Source organism: Strigops habroptila, chromosome 11, assembly GCF_004027225.2.
Source record: "Strigops habroptila isolate Jane chromosome 11, bStrHab1.2.pri, whole genome shotgun sequence".
Lineage (NCBI taxonomy): Eukaryota > Metazoa > Chordata > Aves > Psittaciformes > Psittacidae > Strigops > Strigops habroptila.
Window position 1 is genome coordinate 26074284 of NC_046360.1, and position 20779 is coordinate 26095062.

General features: G+C 51.9%; 2 protein-coding genes across 9 annotated transcripts; both read left to right on the top strand.

The window, feature by feature from the left end:
* The first annotated feature begins 2595 nt into the window (after positions 1–2595).
* ABHD6 (abhydrolase domain containing 6, acylglycerol lipase) lies at positions 2596–16892 on the top strand. Of its 8 annotated transcripts, none has more exons than XM_030501676.1 (10): positions 2596–2709; positions 5373–5442; positions 7107–7254; positions 10737–10893; positions 11300–11413; positions 11612–11744; positions 13075–13232; positions 14046–14100; positions 14539–14639; positions 15065–16892. In XM_030501676.1, exons 3-10 carry the CDS (start codon positions 7136–7138, stop codon positions 15239–15241), a joined length of 1014 nt encoding a protein of 337 aa, XP_030357536.1. In that variant the 5' UTR covers positions 2596–2709; positions 5373–5442; positions 7107–7135; the 3' UTR covers positions 15242–16892. The 8 variants fall into 8 exon arrangements, with proteins under 8 accessions (XP_030357536.1, XP_030357541.1, XP_030357542.1 ...); XM_030501681.1 differs by having other exon boundaries at positions 2692–2709; positions 5382–5442; XM_030501675.1 differs by lacking the exon at positions 2596–2709 and adding an exon at positions 2935–3239 and having other exon boundaries at positions 7107–7110; positions 10812–10893.
* A 1199-nt stretch (positions 16893–18091) lies between these two features.
* On the top strand, positions 18092–20468 carry GHRL (ghrelin and obestatin prepropeptide). The gene is given in 5 exon segments (XM_030502222.1): positions 18092–18225; positions 19127–19225; positions 19758–19893; positions 20354–20395; positions 20397–20468. Coding segments are annotated over 5 exon segments (483 nt in total).
* The last annotated feature ends 311 nt before the right edge of the window (positions 20469–20779 follow it).

The window sequence follows — 20779 nt, forward strand, 5'->3', positions numbered from 1 at the left end:
TGCTGTGCTGGGATGGGGGAGCTGCCTTGGTCCCTGCCCAGCAATGTCACCGCGGTGCTGCCAACCACCTCACTGCAGCCATGACCTGCTGAATCTATGGCCTTGTCCTCATGGTGGCTGATGCAGGAGAGCCCTGAAGATCCTTCCTTTCCCGATCACCACCAAAGCAGACACTTGATGACTCTTCCCTATGGCTGCACGCTGAGATTGCGAGAGTGGGTTCCTCAGTTAGCTCATGCCCTGTTTCAACGTAAAACCACTGCAGGCCTCTGCTTTAGCTTTGCTATTCTAAGAGCCATAATTTGCTATGACTGTTTCCAGGGGTATTCCCACCAGGTGGCCTGGAATAACCACACAGTGGGTAATCCATCCCTGGCGTGAGTCAGCACTGTCCTGCATGTGTCCTGAGGGAGCATTGGGTCGCGCATGAGAAAGTTCAACAAACCACCAGTGTTTAAAGGCTTGTGAAATACCTCCCATGTCTGCTTAGGTCATCTTAGTGGAAGCTTGTTTTTGCTTAGCCTAGCTTGACTGGGAAGCTCTTCAAACAAAACCCCAAAAAAGGTGCATGACTCTGTGCCTTGCCCTCCTAAAAACCAAAAAACCAGGCCACCTAAAAACCTCTGTTTTGGTTATACATTTCTTTTGACAGCTCATATTATCAAAAGCTTTAGGTTATTGTAGCAAAGTCTGACCTGGAAAGCCCTTTATGCCAGTTTTTTTCTTGGCTTTCCCAGCCTGCCAGACCAAAGGGACATCCTTTGTCGAAGTACAAATCAGTGAGGTTTGACCTAATTTGCTTGCATTTAGTCAGGAGCTGATCTCATTTCCAATTTAATTAAGTTTTCTTATGTTTCTGGGCATATCTTAAAGGTGCATACCAACCTGATATGTGACCCAAGGGGGATGAAAGTAAATTGGCTCACAGCAAAAGGATTTAGATAGCAGTTGTAAGAGAAAACAGAGCGGATTTTAAATGCAGGTTTAAATGCAGCTCTTTAGAGCAAACGGTGTTATCTGTTGGGAAGAGAGGGCACGTAACAGGCTTGCAACCTAAGTGGCAGGCTGAAAAATCATGTTTCAGGTGTAAAAGTATCAGTGGGATGCTCTGATTTCAACTTTCAACCTTTGTGTCCTTTCCATAGGAAACGTGGCAGAGGTCTGTGCTCCCTGATTGCAGCCCTGTGCCAGGACCTGGGGAAGGGGAAATGTGCCCTGTCCCTCAGGCTTGCTCACAGGCCTCCTGCAAGGGGGCTATGCACTCTCTGTGTGGGGTGTAGAGCTGCATTCCCCTTTGTATCTCTGTTGCAAGTTGTACCACATCCCCTTTACATCCTCGTAACCCCTGTTGTATCCACCCTTGCATCTCCTTGTTGTAACCCTTTGCAGCCATACCACATTCCCTTTTTTATTCCTGTTGCATCCCCATGGCAACCCCATTGTACAACTTCCATAGCCTCATTGCATCCTCCTTGTATCCCTGCTGTGTTTCCTTTGCATACCTTCTTACATCCCTGCTGTATCCTTTTTTCAGCTGCATTGCATTCCCCACTGTATGCCCCTGTACCCCTGCCATGTCTCCCCTGGCACTCCCTGTTGCATCGCCTCTTGGACTGCTGCACTGCATCCCTGTTGCAGCCATGTTGCATTGCCTCTTGCAACCCCAGTTGGAGTGATAGTGCATCCCCTAAGCATCCCACTGCATCCCTATACGGCTGCCTTGCATTTCCTCTTGCACCCCTGTTGTATCCCCCTTGTACCCATGTTGCAGCCTCATTGCAGCCCCCTCCCATTCTGTTGTACCCCCTTCATGCTCCCTTTGCACTCCATTGAAGCCCTCTTGCAGGCTTTTTGCACTCCCACACCCTCCTGTTGCATCCCCCTTGTACAACCCATTGCAAGTGCCACTTGCAACCCTATTGCAACCCTACTTGGAAACCCTATTATGTCCCACAGTTACACCCCTGTTACATCTCCCTTGTGCCCCTGCTGCAGCCCAATTGCACCCTCCCTTCCACCCCCACTAAAGTCCCATCACATCTCCCTGTTGCTGCTCCACTGTATCCCCCCTTGCACCTCATTGCAGCCCCCCTTCCTGTTGTACCCCCATGGAAGCCACATTATCCCTATTGCAGCTCTATTGCATCCCCCGTTGCACCTCCACTGAAGTCCCATTACGTTTCCCCATTGTAGCCTTGCAACATATCCCCACCTTGCATCCTATTGCATCTCTCCTTCTAGCCCTCTGGTGTACCCCATCGTATGCTCACAGAAGCCCCATTATGCCCTCCCACCCTTCTCTCCCTCTTGGCCCCCCACTGCGATCCTATTGCATCCCCACCTTGCACCCCCATTGAACTCCCATCACATCTCCCATTACAGCTCCACTGCATCCCCCCTTCCACCCTTCTTATACCCCGGCTTATTTCCTCCTGGAAGCCACATTACGTCCTCCCTAGTCCCCTCACTGCAGCCCCATTGCATCCCCCCCCCCACACCCCTGTTTCACCCCCTTGCACCCCGTTGTATTCCCTCCACATCCCCCCTCGCACCCCCCCAGCAGCCGCGCCACATCCCCGCCTCGCCGCGCTGCGCTGCGCCCCCGCGGAGCCGCACCGGCACGGAGGGACGGAGGGAGGGCGCAGCGGAGCCGCCGCGTTTCGCCGCTCCGCGCTGCCATTGCGGCGCGGCCCGGCTCGGATCGGCACGGTGAGAGGCGGGGAGGGGGGTGGGGGGCTGACGGTAGCGATGCTAAGACCGGAGGGGACCGGGGGGAGGATGCCGGGACGCCCTCCGGGCCCCCCCCTCCCTGTCCCAACCCTGGCATCACTGGGGGAGGGGAGGGAGAGCGGGTAGGTCAGGAGGGAAGCCAAAATACAAGAAATAATTTAAAATATACATATTTTTAAAGATTTAATTAATTTTCATTAAAATTTCTGCTCCCCCAATAATCAGGAAATGAGGCATGAAGGGCGGGAGAGCGGTGCTGCATCTCGGCTGCTGCTCTTTGGAGGATGCCATCATTTTGTTGGAGGAGGATACTTTGGGGCAGAGGGGATGCTGTGTGCTGGGAGAGGGGACCTGAAGGTGGTCCCCAGTACCCTTACCCCATCCCTCCGCCCCGGAGAGGGCTGAGTCCGGGCGCACTCGTGACACGAGCTGTGCCGTGCATCCTCTGCTGTGTGCGTGTGCGGCAGGATGGGGATGGTGACAGGGTCCGGAAGCAGGACGGGCACGGGGTGAGTTTGTAACCCGGCAGCTGGCTGGCAGCACAGCCTGCTCCGGTTGTGCTTCTCAGTCGTCTTGTCCCCAGGCTGGCTGGCAGTGACACGGACGGCTTGTCACGGCATGTTCTGAGCTTGGGGTGCAGCAGCAGGCATGGGGACCAGCCCAGCTCACATTTAAGAGCCGTATTGCACAGATACACACAGGTTAGAGATGCGCGTCTTGTGAAACAGCGCTGCAGAAATAATGATCTCATTTCTGCCATCTATAAATAAATGAAGGTGATAGGGCATGTTTCCTACTCCCAGCCCTCTGGAGGCTGGATTAAGATTGAGAGCTGGCTGGCTGATGGACAGAGATCTTTTGAATATTAATAGATCTTAAATTATAACTTCACTGTGACTCTCATCTAAAACATCATGCTGCTGAGGAACTGTAATATTAGGCATGTTGTTGTTTATGGTCAGTATTATTTTTCTGGCTGCTGAGGATGCCAAAGGGGAAGCGGATTCCAAGGGAAATGGCTCAGTTGCAGGTTTTGGGTCTTTCTTACACAGCGGTGTGAGTTGGGGTTTCTGGGGGCCCCATGTCAGACACCAAAGCCTCCTGTTTGTGCCTGTCCTGGATCCATCCTGTTACCTGGGGTGGCTTGTTTGGGTGCTCCTTCATCAGGTGGGACGCAGGGGCTGTGGCTCAGATGCTGGCATGAGAATGCTGCTCCTGGTTTGGTATCTGCCCTGCCAGGTGCTCATCCTGCTTGGCCTTATCGCCACAGGGATCACAGCAATTATCACTCTTGCCTAACTGATGTTTGTGAGTTAATTTATGAGGTACTCGGAGATCCTTCCAAGAAACAGTAGCAATGCTTGGGGCCATTTGCTGTGACTCTTGGTCACAAGGCACCTCAAAGTGATGGATGAGCTGTAATCCGAAGACGTACAGTTCTTACCACGGGCTCACTTTTATTCTTAAACCCATGATGTCTCTCTAGCTGGTAGCAAAGGACCGTGCCTGGGCAGTGTTGCCCACTCCTGTGCCTGGTATCCAGTGCAGCAGGGAGGGTGATCAACCCCTGTGCAAAGCACCATCGCAGGGGTTGGCACCGCATGGCTTTGTGGAGCTGGTGTCCCCATAGGGCTGCTGGGTGCAGGGGTGGCTTTACAGAGCTGGGGGTGCTGAGCATCAGGGTGACGGTGGCAGCCCCTGACCATGGAGTTGGGCCTGCCAGCGTTCTCCTTCCCAGCGCCTTGATCGCCATAGAGATCAGTGGTGATGCTCTCCCATGCAGGAAGGGGCTTGGCCACACCATGGGGCTCCCTGGGCACCCACAGCCAGCAGGGGCCCCGAGCGGGGCTGGCTGGGTGCGCGTGCCCGGCATTGGGTGCCGGGGCTCACGTGGTGAGTGGCGGCTGCCATGGCCCTGCTGAAACCTCCAGCACAGCGGGGATGGGAGCCCCGCGGGGTGCTCCTGGCCCCGCAGCTGTGGCAAGGGGGATCTATAGGGGGGTTTCTGCTTCAAAGCAGCCCCGAGCACTCGTGCGCAGGGGCTCTGGTGCTCCCGCTGAGCCTCCAGCGTGAATTTCCGTGGCCAAAAGCAGATGGTGAGTTCAGGCCGGTGTTTTCCTGCCTCTCCCTAATTTCCTGCGGCTGCGCTACGCTTTAGCCCGACTCGCACAGGGAAGGCTCGGGGAGGGGAGGCACTGAAAGCACCTGGAAAATTACATTTAAGACGAAGAGGAAGGAGATAGGAAGCAGCTTAGCTGGCTTTGTTCTAATAGCTGTAATCACCTGAAGCGCAGCCATGAGCCCCGTTCCCCTGGGGGCTGTGCAGCTTTGCCGCGGCGGGGGCTGCTGGCACTGGCTCTCCCCACTGCACCACGCTGGCTTTCGACTCATCTCGGATGGCAGCTTGCACTTTGTTCCTGCTTGGAACAAGTGCCCGGTTTGGGCTTTACTATACAAAAGACCATATTTACATAAACCGGGGAAAGGTTGGTCACAAGGTGAAGATGAGGCATCTTGGAGGGAAGCCAGTGGCTTAAATACCCCAAACTCGCTGTCCTCAAACTCTCCGTGTCATCCAGCTACTGAGCCTGAAAGGAAAAGCAGAAGTGTGATTTTAACCTTTTTTTTTCCTCTTCCGACAGTGTTTTCAGACACTGCCGCTACCCACAGTGAGCGGGACCTGTGCCGAGAGGAGGAGGGGATCTCTGCAAAGTAAGCTGGGCTTTTTAAAGGCTTTTTCCTTGTTTTGCTTTCCAAGAGCGGTGGAGGCGGTGACCCCGCGCTGGGAAGCACAGGGGCTCCTGCAGCCCCACGCTTTTCCCTAGCTGCAGCCTTCTCTTGTTATGGGTTGCCGATGGGAATGACGGCGATTTTCTGTGCTTACTTTCTTCCCAGTTTTAGTGACACAGTGAAAGGCAGCAAGTGCTCTCAGGTGGGCTCCCGTGCCCCCTGCTGTCACATACGCAGTTTATCTGTTGCACAAAGTGTTTATCTATGAACAAGCCATGCAGAGATCAAATATCATTCGACAAAATGTTAATTAAACGAATAATGGCGTGTTGTTGGGGCTTGAAGAAGGAAATGAGGTTTAGCTTTGAAAAGGAGGTGCCTGGTGGAAATATTTACACTATTCCTCAGATTTCAGTTATTCCTATTTTCCCTGGGGAACGATGGCAAACCTGGCTGCTGCTTCAGAGGTTCTGTTAACTGTTTTAATTAGTCATGGGTAAGGTGGGGGTTTGTGATGGCGTTGGAGGGAGAGAGGATGTGACTGCAGTGATTCTCTTCCTGTTTCACGGCATAACATACAACATACCACATACTGCCGTGAGTCTTGCAGGAAGCAGAAATAAATCTGCCTGTCCTGGCATGGAAAAATGTGGTGGTGGTGATGGGGGGTGATGGCTGGTGGGAGACCAGGCATTGAGGAGGTTTCGTTTTATAAATGCGTGTCAGAAGAGCTAGTGCCGAGGAAAGGGCAAGGCATAAGTTGGTTAGCAAGGGGAATTAGAGGAGATGTGTGCGCGACAGGGTTTAATCTCTTAATGAGAATAATATCTCCCAGCTGCTTGTGGTGGGGAGAGTTCAGGGACAAGCATGGCGTTGCATGAAGAGCTCGCCCTTCTACCCTGTGTCCTCTGCCTGTCCCCCCTGAGATTTGTCTGAAGGATGCTCGGGAGCCAGGGTGGAAGCCAGCAATTGACAAGTGCAAAACATCCGTGGGGCAGGAGCGAGGATGTGGGGGTGGGGATGAGTTTGTCTCAGATAAGGGCTGGTGGCCAAGGAGCACCCTGCCAGGTTGTTTCCTTCAGCCCCCGAGCCCATTAATAGGCTCTGCTCCCTTGATTAGTTTGTGCCTGTGCGGAGTGGTAATGAGAGCCGGGCTCAAGCCATCAATTCTAGGTCAGTGGTTGTGTGCTGGGGATTTGGGACTGGGCAGGGGGAGGGGAGCTGGAGGTGAACGCCTGCCTCGGAAAAGAGATGTAGAGCCTGCATTACGCAGCCCTGCCTGCACCCATGGGGGGAAAGGTTGCCTGCACCCCTGGGGCGTTGTGCTGCCTGCGTCTGTAAAGTGCTCCAAGGGCTGTGTTGTGCCCTGTTGTCCCAGATGTGGGCTGTGCCTGTTAGGAGGCTCATTGCCTGTTTGAGATGTGCTCTCCTGAGAGGTTAACATTGCAATATTAGATCCATCGAGGAGCCAGAAGAAATAATTGAGTTATTAAAACTGAAAGACTTTTCTGCACTCCTGACTGGTATCCTTTGCCTCTCACAGAGTTCCTTTCCTCTCCCCCTGGGAACAGAGCGGGTTTGCTACATTTAGCATTGACTTGTCATCATTTCTGGTGTTTTAATGTCTAATCCTTCCCTAAATGCAGGCAGGTGAGGCTGGGCAGTGAAAAGCAGCATGGACCTGGATGTGCTGAACATGTTTGTCATCGCCGGTGGCACCCTGGCCATCCCCATCCTGGCCTTTGTGGCCTCATTCCTTCTCTGGCCCTCAGCACTTATCCGCATCTACTACTGGTGAGTTCTCAGCCTGGCTGCTCTCATTTCAGCCCGGGGGTGGAATTACTGCTGTTCCCCAGCCGGTCCCCACACGCACGCAGGCGCATGGGGCTTATTGCAGAGAGCCCGTGGGCAGCGAGGCAGTGTGGACAGAGCAGGGTGTTCCTGCCTGTGATGGTGACTGAGGGGGGTGAGGTGGGGTTTTCCAGGGGCACACTGGCTGTGTGGAGCTTTGAGCACCTCTGGGAGAAGGAAATGGCATTTTCTCGTTGCATTTTTGCTGCTGAGGCTAATGACTGCCAGGGCAGGCTCAGCTGGGCTGCTGGCATCTTGCTGTCCTGCAGCGGGGCTCCTGAGCAGGCAGCTGCTGCAGCGCCAGCTCACAGGATGTCTCTGAGCTTTTCTGGGTTGTTTTCCCCAAGGAGAGGGCTGCGGGTGGGAGAAGCATCGCTGCTGCTGCCTGCCCCCAGCCTGGCAGCCCCGGCGGGCTGGCGACCTCCCACCTCATCAGTGCAGCCATCGGCAAGGGTGTCTTTGGCTCTGCCGTGGCTCCGTGGGCTTACCTGCTGCCTCCTGGTTAACAGCCTGCTTGGCTGGCAGGGGCTTTTCCCTTGCTAGTAGTTACAGATAAGGTTTTTCTCATTTTCTCCCTTTCTTCTGGGCTGGAGCAGCAGAAAAGACAGAGTGATGCTTTTCCTTACCCCATGCATCTCATCCTTTCTGATACCAGGAGGCAGGCACTACATCCTTCATCCTTCCATCCTCCTCTGTCCCTGTAAATCAGTGATAAGCATGCTGGCGGCTTTCCTGTCCGGGTTTTTTGCAGGGGAAAGCTGGAATAACGCTCCCTTTAGAAGCTGGGGCAGCGTCTCATCGCCCAGCGCAGGCAGCAGCAGGCAGCACGGCAGGCTGCGCTCACGTGCTGCTGGCAGATGGTGGCTCCTGCAGTTTTGCTCACGGGGCGTTTCTAAATCAAAGTGACCTCCCGTGAGAGGAGGATGTTAGCCCACCCCGGCACTCATGCAGCAGCGTGATGAAGCCTGTTTCTAACAGCACATTTATTAGCAACCGTTTAATCACAGCATCTGGAGGCTTGAGAGAGGAGGGAGGATGGGATGAAAACCCAGCAACTGGATTGACACAGGGGAGAATTTCTTCCCGTTGTATGTTGCATGGGGAGGCCAAACGTTGCTGTCCAAATGAGAGCAGGCAGCGTGACAGGCTTCTGCCAGGGGACACTGCCCAGGGCAGGTCTAGGCGGTACTGGGTTTATCAAAGGGTGTTTTTCTTTCCCTTTGGACATATGAGCAGCCAGTGGAAGCCAGGGAGGATGCTGATGGGCTCAGGTTCAGAGGAGGATTGCTGGAGAAATGCTACTGCACCAGAGCAGAGCCAGTGTGGTCGGGGCAAAGCCTTTTGAGGGTCACGGGCAGGGGTGGCAGGACAGGGGAAAGGAAGTGCAAGGGGCTGATGCTGGGAGTTTTGAGGAGGTGGGTTGAAAGGGGGGTGATGAAGACCCTGTTACCTTGTTCTTCAGGGTGGTTAATTAGGGGCTGAGTGAAAATGCACTGTGGGTAGGTTGGTCTGTGTTCGGCTGAGGGCGGAAGCGTGTGAGCGGAGATCAGCAGGGATGTTTTCTTTTGAGGGGTAAGTTCCCTCATCTCTCTCTCTTCCAGCATTTCTGGAAGGATTGGCTTCTTGCAGGAGTAACTGCAATGCTCTGGGCATCTCTTTTCTTAGGGCCAGCAGGTGAGAAGAGTGGGCTTGCCCTGCACTCTTCTTTTCCTATTTGCTTCTTTCTGAGTCACCTTTGTGGGGGCAAAGTTGTTGTGTTTCCCCATCGGCAGAGGCAGGAGAGAGGGCAGGCAGCATGCCATGCTGCTTATGGCTTTCAGGCCTGTGCAGCTCCAGCTTTTTGGCGTCGCTCCTGGGAGGTCCCTGGGAGGTCCTTGGGGACACTTCTCCCTTCTCCCACCACTCGCTGCTCCTCTTCTCCTCCTTGCCGCTGCTCTGCATGTCCTAAACCGGCTCAGGCAAGGGTCATGCTGGGCTCTATCGCTGGTGGCCTCGCTCCCTCTCCTGCTACTAATGCGCCTCTGTGCCGGGCATGACGTCCAGGCTGACCCCGGCCCCGAGCCTGTCTGCGCTGCTGGCAGGGGTTAATCAGTTGAGCTGCTGCCGCTAAGCGCGTTAACACCTTGCGAGGGATCAGTTCAGCTTTGCACAGATTATTTTGCCTTCTGCTGAATTGATCCATCAGGATCAGTTGCTAAAAATGTTATCATCCTGTCCATCGGCAGTTTACACCGGTGCCTTTGAGGCGAGGACTCTTAAGACACTTATTAGGGAGAAATTCACCTCTCCTTGTAGGACCAGCACAGAGCTGAGATGCCGCTTAAGTCCCACTAACTCCATCTAAAAAGAGATTATGCTAAAAGAGGATTGCACTATGCGTAAGCTTTGAGTGGGCAGAGAGCTAGAACAGCCCAGCAGCATTGGTGACCTTGCTCTTGTGTCTCAAATAAATTCTGATATCACATATAAAAGTATTTGCCGGTATCTTGGCCATTAAGAGTGGCCCAGCAGTTGTCCTGAGAAGGATTACATCCAAGCACAGGGGAAATGCAGGGGAAATGAGCCTGTTCCTCTGTCTTGGACTGCACATACACATCATGTGTCCAAAGTGTCACCGGTAATCTCTGTCCAGGTCCCCTCTGGGCAGCAGTTTCACTGCATCCTCTTCAAGCAGGCTGCAAGTGCACGCTGCTGGAGCCATTTGCCTCTGCTTTCAGAGGAACAACCTGAGCTTCCCTGGGGCTAACCCAGTACCTTCTGTGGTGTTTGACCCTGTGTATGGATGGTCCCTCTGGTCTTTTGTGTGTATATGAATACATTTTTAAAGATTGTCTAGTTGGTGTATGGGAACTTGGTCTCTGTGTTGCTCCTGGGTAACACAGCTGCTTTGGCTGGGGTTCAATGTGCTTGTCTGTGGGGTGGTATTCTCCCATTGATGCATGTCTATGTCCAAATAAACCTGTGACAGATCCACCTTACCCACCCAGAACAAGTGCCTCCCTTGGCCTGCCCATCCTTCACGCTGCCCCTCTCCTCATACCAACCTTTGGGCATTTTCAGTTTTAGGGTTGTTATTTTGGCCCATTTCCACTGCCAAATCAGTGCCAAATCACTGCCAAATCCACTGCTTAGGGTCTTTTTTTGAAGTTTTAAACAAACAAGAGTGTCTCCACAATCCATCTGCAGTGCAGCCATGAGTAGCCAGCTGCCGGTACTACACCTGTAAGGGACACATGTAATCCAGGGACCAGACGCTCAGCATTAGTCCAAGTTAGTGGCAGACAGTCCCATGGCATGAGCACAACCTAACTGGCTTTAGCAAACTAGCAAGTCTGAGGCTAAGTTTGAACTTGTCACCTGGTTTATATTGCTGCTGGGTCCTGGTCTTGCCTCGCTTACTGGTATTGTTTTCTCCTTGTTTCCAGGTACTGGCGCCGAGCCTTGGGTATGCAGGTTAGATATGCGAACTACGATGACTATCAGTTTTGTTATTCCTATAGAGGGAGACCTGGATACCGACCGTCCATCCTGATGCTACATGGGTTCTCAGCCCATAAAGACATGTGGCTGTCCATAGTCAAGGTGGGACTCCATTTCTACCATGTTGCTACTTAGTGAAAGTTGATGGTCCTGGGCTTGGGGGAGGTGGGGACGCAATGGTTGTGTGCATGAGATGTGGTGATCACTGTAACATGCTAGAAACACCCTTCTTATATCTGTGCTCATTGCTTGTTGGATCCCTTTCATCCCTATGATATGCAGAGCTGCAGGGGAAGAGCAGAATGTGCCTGCCTCCCCCTTCCAGGGGAAGCAGGTCTTGGCTGTGGTTTCTCATCATGTCGTCCTTGGTACATGAACTGACTTACTCTGGTGGATGAGTAACCAGGGGCTGCTAGGAGGAGAGCGACCCCCTGCTCCCACCAGTTCCCATCCCTGGGCTTCGCAGCAGTTTTCCTGTAGCATAACCACCCCTGGTTTGTTTCTGCAGTTCCTGCCGAAGAACCTGCACTTGGTGTGTGTTGACATGCCCGGGCATGAGGGCACAACCCGCTCGGCCTTGGATGACTACTCCATTAATGGACAAGCTAAAAGAATACACCAGGTAAGGCCTCAGCATTGCATCGCCTCTGCAGATGGATGCAGAGACTTGAGGGGTGAGGGATGCTGCCTCGTGCAGCCCCGCTCCCTCCCTTCCAGGCAGCCAGAGCCACCAGCCTCAGACTTTTGAGTTGAGTTTCTCTAATGACCCCATGCTGTTGCTTGCTCTCCCCTAACAATGCACCTTCTGCTCCCCTGACAGTTTGTGGAATGCATCAATCTGAACAGAAGGCCCTTTCATCTGGTTGGAACGTCCATGGGGGGAAATGTTGCCGGTGTCTATGCTGCTCAGTACCCAGAGGACATTTGCAGCCTGACCCTCATCTGTCCTGCAGGTGAGCAATGCAGGGAAGGCGAGATGGGCAGAGGGCAAGCAGGAGCTGGTGTGAAAGTCCAGAGCAGTGCTGGAGGAGCTGGTGTGAAAGTACAGAGCAGTGCTGGAGGAGCTGGTGCGAAAGTCCAGAGCAGTGCTGGCGGCACATGAGGCTTTTAGGCTTTTGAAATAATCTGTATTTACAGTCTGAAAATGTCTGGCAGGGCAGTGAGGAAATCACAGCCTTGTCCTGACTGCTCTTCTCCAGGACTTTGGAGTTTGCCCCACTGTGCGTTCATGAGACTAGAGCTGAGACTAGGGCAATTGGCACAAGTCCTGCTCTGGGGAAAAATGCCTTTTCCCTTTGATGCCAGACATTAAATGGCATGTCTGAAGCCTCTCGGTTCTAGAGGGGGAACCTGGGCAGCAGTGGGAAAAGCCTCCCCAGTCTGGCCTCTTGGAAGCCCTGGTGTGCTGGAGGCCAGGGGCTTCAGGAACTGGAGAGCTCTGTCCTCCCTTATTTGGGTGCTCTGAGTGGGAAAAGTGCTCGGGGGCTAGATGTGGGTCAGCAGGGTGTCCCTGTGTCCATGTAGCACCTCTCCATCCCCACCATCCCCTTGGCCAGGGGCTCGTGAGAGCCTGGGCATGACATGCTGCAGGAGGCATGGGGAGCTTCTCTGCCGGGAAGGGCTTTGCTGCATCCTGGTTGTCATGGCAGCTCCTTCCCCCTCCCACACAAGGAAAGCGGCTCCAGATAAGACACAAGTAATGAAGCACAGTGAACGTTACCTAGCTACCAGGCTCTGGGGGTGGCAAGGTTCCTGCTCCTCTCTGGAGAGGGGTTGGCTGCCTCCCTGGGTCTTTCTGGATGTGAAAGCTCTGTGTGAGGGCTGCAGAGAGGTTTGGGGTTAAGCTGCTGGGGGATTTTCCCCACAATGGTGCATGCAGAAGGGGCATCTGAAATTTTCTGTCCAACCCTTCACTGTGGCAGGCTGGGTATGGGCGCTACTATTTGCATGTGCTGGCCACATAAAAATAAGTGCTATAAATTTTGCCAAAGAATTCATGAATGTCTACAGGGAATACACCTCGTGTTGTGTTGAGGGTCTTGGTGGTGTTAAGCTCTGGAGCCCTGGAGCAGGAGGGAGGCTGGGGTATCCCTGGGTGCATATTGAGGTGCTCTATGTACAGGTTGTTTTTCTTCCCCTCTTCTTAATTTTTATGTGTTTTTTAATGAGTGACAGGCAGCAGGCCAGAGACAGGGATGGGGGAGGTCGGTACAGCTCCGCCACTGGAGCTGTTGGGGGTCTCACCTGGGTTTTAGCTCACGTCCCTTTTCTCCTTCAACCCAGGTCTGCCAAGTGTCACCGACAGCAAGTTCATAAAGCAGCTCCGGGAGCTGAAGGAGTCTGAACGCATCGACAGGATCCCTTTAATTCCCTCGACACCCGAGGAGATGGCAGATATGCTGAAGCTTTGCTCCTATGTTCGCTTCAAGGTGCCGCAGCAGGTGAGGAGCCCAGGCTGGCTGCAGCAGCTGGGAAAGAGGGGCTCGGAGGTGCAGAGGGGGTTTGCTTCTCCTGAAGCCTGCACGGTGGGAGGTGAGGTGGTGTCAGGAGTGGAGCCAACTCTGCCATTCTCCCGTCACCCAGGCAGGACACCCCTGGCACCACTTCCATCACTTTCCCTTCAAACTCACTTTTCCCACTCACTCTGGCAGCACCCGCTGAAATTCCTCCTCCCCTGAGGTCTTTGGCAGTGAGCTGGGATGTCAAAGGGGTTTTTAAGAAAATATGGCTGGCAGGAAGCATTAAATAACTAAAGCAGCTGTTTTCTGGCTGGAGGGGGATTGTTTGCGGCTTTTTAAGCAAAAGCAATGGAAATGTTATTCCCCTATTGTCAGGGAAGAGGAACTTGGCGAGGAGCTGGCTATTAAGTTGGTTTTCCTTAGGAAGTCTGGGATGAGTAGATTGGAGAGTATGAAAAAAATGTAAGGGAACGCCCTTTTGGCAAAAGAATAAGAGAAGCAAGAAAAGCACAGTCATGGCTGAGGTGTCCTGCTGGCTGTGGATAGCTGGCCTGGGGGAGAAACTGGGGTATGCGTCGTAAAAGACAAAAATGCTTGTTGCTGAAGTATGTGTTACTTAAGCATGGTTGTGAGAGCCAGATGTGATTAGGAAGATGCTTGTGCTGGGGCCAGGCTGTGCAGGGCATGTTGGGGCAGTGGGAGAACAGTCCTGGCTGCCTGCCATGCTCTTGGGCACACTCAGCCCCGGACAGGGCACGGTTCCCCCCCCAGCAGCTCTCGTCTGCTCTCCCGTAGATCCTCCAGGGCCTCGTCGATGTTCGCATCCCACACAATGACTTCTATCGGAAACGTAAGTGCGTGGCAGCAGCCCCTCCATAGGCTTTCCGGACAGACCCCGGGGTGTGGGGACAGGCTGTCCCCTGCATGCCACCCAGCCCCAGCACCTCCTGCTGCCTTGCTGAGGGTGAGAGGGCGCAACATCATTAGCAGATTTGGGGATGCACCTTGGTCGCTGGTAGCAGTGCACTGCCACCCCCGTGGGCTTCACCCGCACCCTTCCAGCTGGGTAAATCAGTGCTAATACCTACAAGGAGATGGGCTTGGGAGAGGGTCTTTCCACAGTGGGGCTTGGTGGCCATGCAAGGGCAGCCCACTGGGGCTCTGCCCATCACCCCTGCCTGGGTTTCCCAGTTAGGGGACACTGTCAAGGCTGACCCACAGGGTCCCTGTGGGAAGGAAAGGCAGAGCATGCCCTTGGTCGGACTGATTGTCCTCTTGTCCCCTCTAGTGTTTTTAGAAATCGCAAATGAAAAGTCCAGGCACTCTCTGCATGAGAACATGAGCAAGATCAAAGTGCCAACGCAGGTCATCTGGGGAAGGCAGGACCAGGTATGCAGCCCCCTCCTCTTTCCTCACAGCACCATGTCTCCATGTCTGCCCCTGTCCACCCATGGGGGCACAGCATGGCATGTGCATGGGAAGCTGGTACATGTGTGTCCCTGTCGCCCATGTAAAGGGCTCCGAAAGTACAAAGGTGCGAGCATTTGCTTGCCATCACCCTTTTGCACTGAGCTGGCAGACAAAAAGCATCTGAGAGTTCCCAGCTGCATGAGGAGACCGGCACCACACAGCCTCCCTGCCCTGTCCCCACGCATGGGTACCATGGGATGGGGCTGGCATCACAAGGACTGTGTCCACATCCCTGCTCAGCATCTCACTTGAGCTTGCAAAGACAGTTCTGATGGGGTTTCTGTGGTGTCCAGCAAAACCCAGCTCTGCCTGTGGGACTGACTATATTTTCCCTTGTCATCCAGGTCCTGGATGTTTCTGGTGCCAATGTTTTATCGAGTGCTATCCCAGACTGCCACGTGTACATCCTGGAGAACTGCGGGCACTCCGTGGTGGTGGAGCGGCCCCGCAAGACGGCCAACCTTATCCTGGAGTTCCTGGCGCTGCTGCACAACACGGACAACAACAAGAAGCAGGCATGAGCGTGGCGGAGAGCCAAGCACCCACGCTGGGTCTTTTAAATTGTAAAGTACTGCAGCTTTGATAAGTTCTCAGGGATCTTGTATGCATCGGGTTGAATGTGCCAAAGTCCCTGAGGAAGGCAGAAACAGAATCACTGATACCTAAACCTATAGCACCGCTGGCACAGCGACCTAGGGGTCATTGAGCAACCTCCATAGATACAGGAATGGAAGCAGAATCTCTCCCTTTTCTACTTAGAGATAAAGTAGAAATGAGCTGAAATCACCAAGCGCTAGCCATGCCGTGTGCTGAAGCTCCTTACGCAGCGGCCCATCTTACCCAAGTTACCAGCACGTAGCTGTTAATGACTTTTACCTAAACTATATAAGTGTAGGAAGGAGAAAGAGTCCTGGACCGAAACCTACAATATTTCTACTACTTAGAGTCCGTCACGTTGCATGCTGCAGTGCTGTAAGAGAACCCCAGTGCTCCAGGCGTCTGCTCGAGTGCTCTTTGTGTAGCTCCTTAACTCGTGATTTATGCAGAAAACAACAGAAAACTTCATGCGTGGGAGTCCAATGACTGTATGTGCAAAATGTTTACACTTTGAGTGGGTTTTTTAAATCCCTGAACAGCTCCTGTGTATATGTAATGCCTTAACATTGCCCAGGGTACGGCGTCCACGCACAGCCCGCCTTGCCCAGGGGATGGTTCCCCCTGAGGGTGAACATAGCGAGTGAAAACTTGGGATGCAGGCAGTGGCATGTGAACCAGAGGGATGGAAACCACCTGAGGCGATTCAGCCCCCGAGCCTGAGTCAGCAATAAGCCCGTGGGCAGGGTGCGAGTCAGCAAACTCGGGCAAACTCTTGTCTCAGCTCTTCTATCACATCGCGCTGCTGAACATGTTGATGTAAATAGCGAATTTCTTAATGAATTCCATGAATTCTGCGAATGCCAGTGTCACCGAAACCAGGCGTGAGGGCTGGGAGCAGGCTGTGTGTGTGGATAGAGCAGGGGATGTGGGCTCCTGAGCTCACTGGGTGGCGAGGAAGGGGACAGCTCGCCTGCGAGACACTGAGTGGTGGCATGGAAAGGTGCGGTGTGCTTGTGCGTCCTCTCCATGGTTGTAACTCTGACTGAATTATAGGTGGAAATGGGTGATGCAAACAAGACACACTTTGCAGCCTGCAAGGGGACAGATCCTGCACCTCCCCGGGTGCGGACCCTCACCAGGGGGAAGGGGCTGGTCCTGGTCCTCTCAAAGGCAAATCAGTAGGTGGCATCACCCCCAGCGCTCCTCGGTGCTGACACTGGGTGCTGTTGGAGCCCCCCAGACTGGGTGCGCAGGCTTGCGGTGCTGACAGCCGTCTTCTCGACGTCTCCCCGAGGTACCCGATCTGTACAGGTATCTGAAACTCCCCGTCAGCTTCTCTGCTCTTTTTAAGAGAAGAAATGTTGTTCTTTTAGCAGATTAGAGGTTTGCTGTTATTGCTTGGTTATTGTTTCTACTACAGGAGTTGATTTAAAAAAAAAAAAAAAATAAAATTGCTGATAGTTTTATGTGGTAAAAGCCAGAAAAAGTTGTTTGGTATCTGTATGGTTTCTCATATGCCACAGATTGCTGTATGCAAAGGATTTATATGGCTATTAAAATCTAGTGATTTAAGGAGTCTGCTGTGCAATGGTTGTTTTTACCTTTGATGAATGGATTTAAGCTGAAAGAGGATAGATTTAAATTATGTATTAGTAAGAAGTTCTTCCCTGTGAGGGTGCTGAGGCGCTGGCACAGGGTGCCCAGAGAAGCTGTGGCTGCCCTATCCCTGGCAGTGTTCAAGGCCAGGTTGGACACAGGGGCTTGGAGCAACCTGCTCTAGTGGAAGATGTCCCTGCCCGTGGCAGGGGGTTGGAGCTGGATGAGCTTTAAGGTCCCTTCCAACCCAAACCACTCTCTGATTCTGTGAATAAGGAGGCTGTGGTGTGGAATGATGCACAGCACAGGGGTCTTGCTCTGTTTCTTCTTTCCTCCTCACGTTTCTGGGAGATGCAGGTTTTGCCTTGAGCAATATTTGGTGATGTCAGGAGGGATGGTGAAGACAGAGAAGGCTCGAGCCTCATCTCTTCAAAGACAATACAAATTTTGCTTTTTTCATTTTATGAAGAGGAGGTGGCTCTAAACACCCAAGCAGCAAGATAGGGTGGCTGCCACTCATCCTGGCGGAGCCCATGACAACCCAAGCTGACCCTATAGCAGCAGCTGAGCCCACTGATGAGAGCCAGAGAGACCCAGTAACACTGGCAGCTGTTCCCAGTAACCCTCATTTCCTACTGGGAGCCATAAAAGCCCACACCCTGCAGGGGCTGCTCCCACGTTTTCAACTGGTGCCTTCTCACCACCGAGCCCTCCAGCGAGCCCCCTCAACCACTGAGGTAAGGTTGTGTTCCTGGGCTGTGCATGGGGCTCAGAAAGGGCAGAAAGTGCTGCTGCTCCTGGTGGTTTTGGGGGTTCTGGGGGAGCCAAAAGGAAACCACTGGGTCTCAGCTGTGGTGAGCCTGGGCTCTGTAACCTGCACATAGCCTGAGCATCCTGGCATAGCAAGAGGGAGAGGTTTGCCTTTTGTTTTGTTGTTTGGTGTTTAAGTGTTGTTTTCCTTGTAGTTATGTGAATAAACTGGGTCTGTGCTGGGGACGGGCTGGGTCGTGAGGCTCATATGAAAGCTAAGTAAGGAGTCAGCCCTTGGTTGTTACGGGTCTTGGCAAGACTGATTCACTGTATCCTGAGAAAAGGTTGCAAAACACAATAGGGCTGGCTTGCCAATAAACTTAACAATGCCTCAGAGCAAGCTGTTTTGCTGCTGAGAATCCAGGTCCATGGTGGTGCCCATCACCCTGCGCCTGGGGCGTCAGTGGGAGCAGGAGGGACAGAGCTGGTGGCAGCTGCTCCTGGCACTTAGTATGTGCCCAGCTACTGTTGAAGGGGGAAATGTGGTGCCCTCAAAACGTGGGTACCCAGGGAAACCCGGGTTGGCTCCTCAGCAATGCAGCTGCAGTGGACAAGCATCTTTCTCCCTTTTACCGCCAGAGGAGAATAACAGCATCTGCTGCCTTGCGGGGGGTGGTTTCACCAGTGCAGCCCTGTGCAGAGCATCTTCTGACAGCCAAAGCGATGCTTGGGGTGTCTGGTGTCATGGTTTGGGTGCTGCTGTGGGTGTCCCCCACCCTGGGAGCCCATAACCTGGTGGAACCTTTGCCTGACTCTATATGTTTCACAATCCTCTTGGATGTGAACTGTGTTTTTTCCCATGGAAGCCTGGATGGGACCATTCAGAGCACAGCCCTTCTTGCCTAGTGTGGGAGGGGGCACAGCAGCCCCCACCCATGTCCCTGCACACTGGGGTGCAGAGGGTGGGGTGTGTTTCCCCGTTGTGCCTATGCCTGACCTGTGATGTGCAAGGATCCCCTGCCTGGACTCTCCAGAGGAGACTTATGGTGAATGCCAGAAAAACACACAGGACCTGGTGAGTGTTCTGGGTTTTGGTTTTGTTGGTTTTCTTTCTGGAAGGCCCATTTCCGAACACGAGCCTCTCTGGGGGCTGTTTGGAATTAGTCACTGAGTAATTGCCGGTTCACTAGTACTCAATGGCTTCTCCCTGCTGCCATTCCCTGCCCAACAGCGCTGCCTGCCTGCTGCCTCCCGCCTGCAGCTTGGGATGTGGAGAGCTGCGCCTAAGCAATAATCCCTTTTGGGTAGGATATGTTTACCTTTAGCATATAAAATTGTTTGCTTTATACATCTATATTTAGAAATAATGTTAAGTCATTCAATTTGGGGGGAAGATTTTCACTGTTCCAGATTCAATTACAGAGATTATAAAGTATGTTTATTTTTGCAACTTATGTTTTCAGGTTTGACACCTGCCTCAGGAAGATAATCACTTTTCTCAGAGGTACTCTGCTGGGAATTATTCTTTGCAGCATCCTGTGGGCAGAAACTACTCTGCCTCGGTTTATTTTTTTGAAGCCCTGAACATAAAAGAACACAGGTAACAAAAACCAAAACCCAAACCAAATATTGGGAAAATACTTTATCAAAATTGTCTTCCTTTATAGGTCCTTAAACCCAATGTTCTTTACAGCGTTTAGAGCAGCTTTTAGAAGATTTATTTTGTGGAAGAGGAAGGAGTTACTCCAGAGAACTTCTGTAGCAAGCCATTAGCATTGTATGCATGCTATGAGAATGTATACCTAATCTTATTCACTAAGAATTAATAATCTGGAAAAAAGAACAACAGAAGAGAAAACATTATTTCAGATAATTTGTTGGCATCTTCTTTGAAAATTAACTGTAAGGTGCTTGTTCTTTAATGAACCTTTAAATTGAATTCCTATGGAAGTGGATGCAGCAGTGGTAGTACAATTACTTAAGACCTGCTTATCACACACACATGATGCCTTCAGCTAATTTGCTGTAGCTGTGTTAAATATGGGTTCTAGTTTCCCCACTACAGACTAGTTTGATTATGGAAAGAATATATAGATATTCTTTTGCTTGTTTTCCAGCAACAAAAGGATCCAAAAAACCCACAGCACAACTACATAGTTGAGGCACATAAGGCTTTTGGGATACAGATGAAGCAGGGGCAGATGACAGCAGTAACAGTATTGAAATTGAGGTTTGCATTTTTATTTCTTTCTCACGTACAAGTTAAAGGGGTAGGTTGGGTAACACAATTTCTGTCACAGGAGGCAATATGAATTAAAACTACAGTCACTTTTAACTTCAAATGCAAGTAGGAAAGGGTGTATGAAAGCTGCCATCACTGACTGTATGAAATAACTTAAAACTGCTGCAGTAAGTCAGATCACAATCTTCTATTTAGGATTCACTTAATTTCTGAATTGACATATAGTAATGTGAGTTTCTTGTTTCCTCCAGTTCACTGTGCCGTTCGGTCTGCAGTAGCTGTACACCTTGTTTCTGAGATTTTTATGACATGTCTCAGCACTAGGAAGTGAATAGATGGAATAACTTCTTACACCTCTTGCTTATCATCTTTCCCATGAATAAAATTAACTTGCAGTGTCCTTGTCCAGAACTTGTCTGTTAAACTCTGTCTTTCAATGTTTTTATAGTTTAATGTTCCCTTTGAAATCGGTGGCAAGATAACAGAAGAAGAGTTACGAATATCGCAAATACGGACAAGCGCTGGAGAAGATGCTAGGGGACGTGTTTGAAGAGAATGCTTAAAGGTACTGACAACCACATCATAAAAGCAGAGCTTTTTTTAAAAAACAGAACATTCAGAGCAGCATTTCAGAGGTGATTGGGACTGAGTTAACATTAATAGAACCGCTGAAGTATGTGGTGTTCAGAAAGTGCGATTTGAACTTTAAAGGATCACGTTAAAGTGTATTAGGCAGAAGGGGAAGGCTTCCCTTTCTTACACTAACTATCATCTTTTCCCCCCCCCCCTTGCCTTCAAGTCCCAGCATTTCCCTGTTTTCTCAGCTAAGACCTTCACAATTTTTATGGTGAAAAGTATTAAAAACCATTACTGT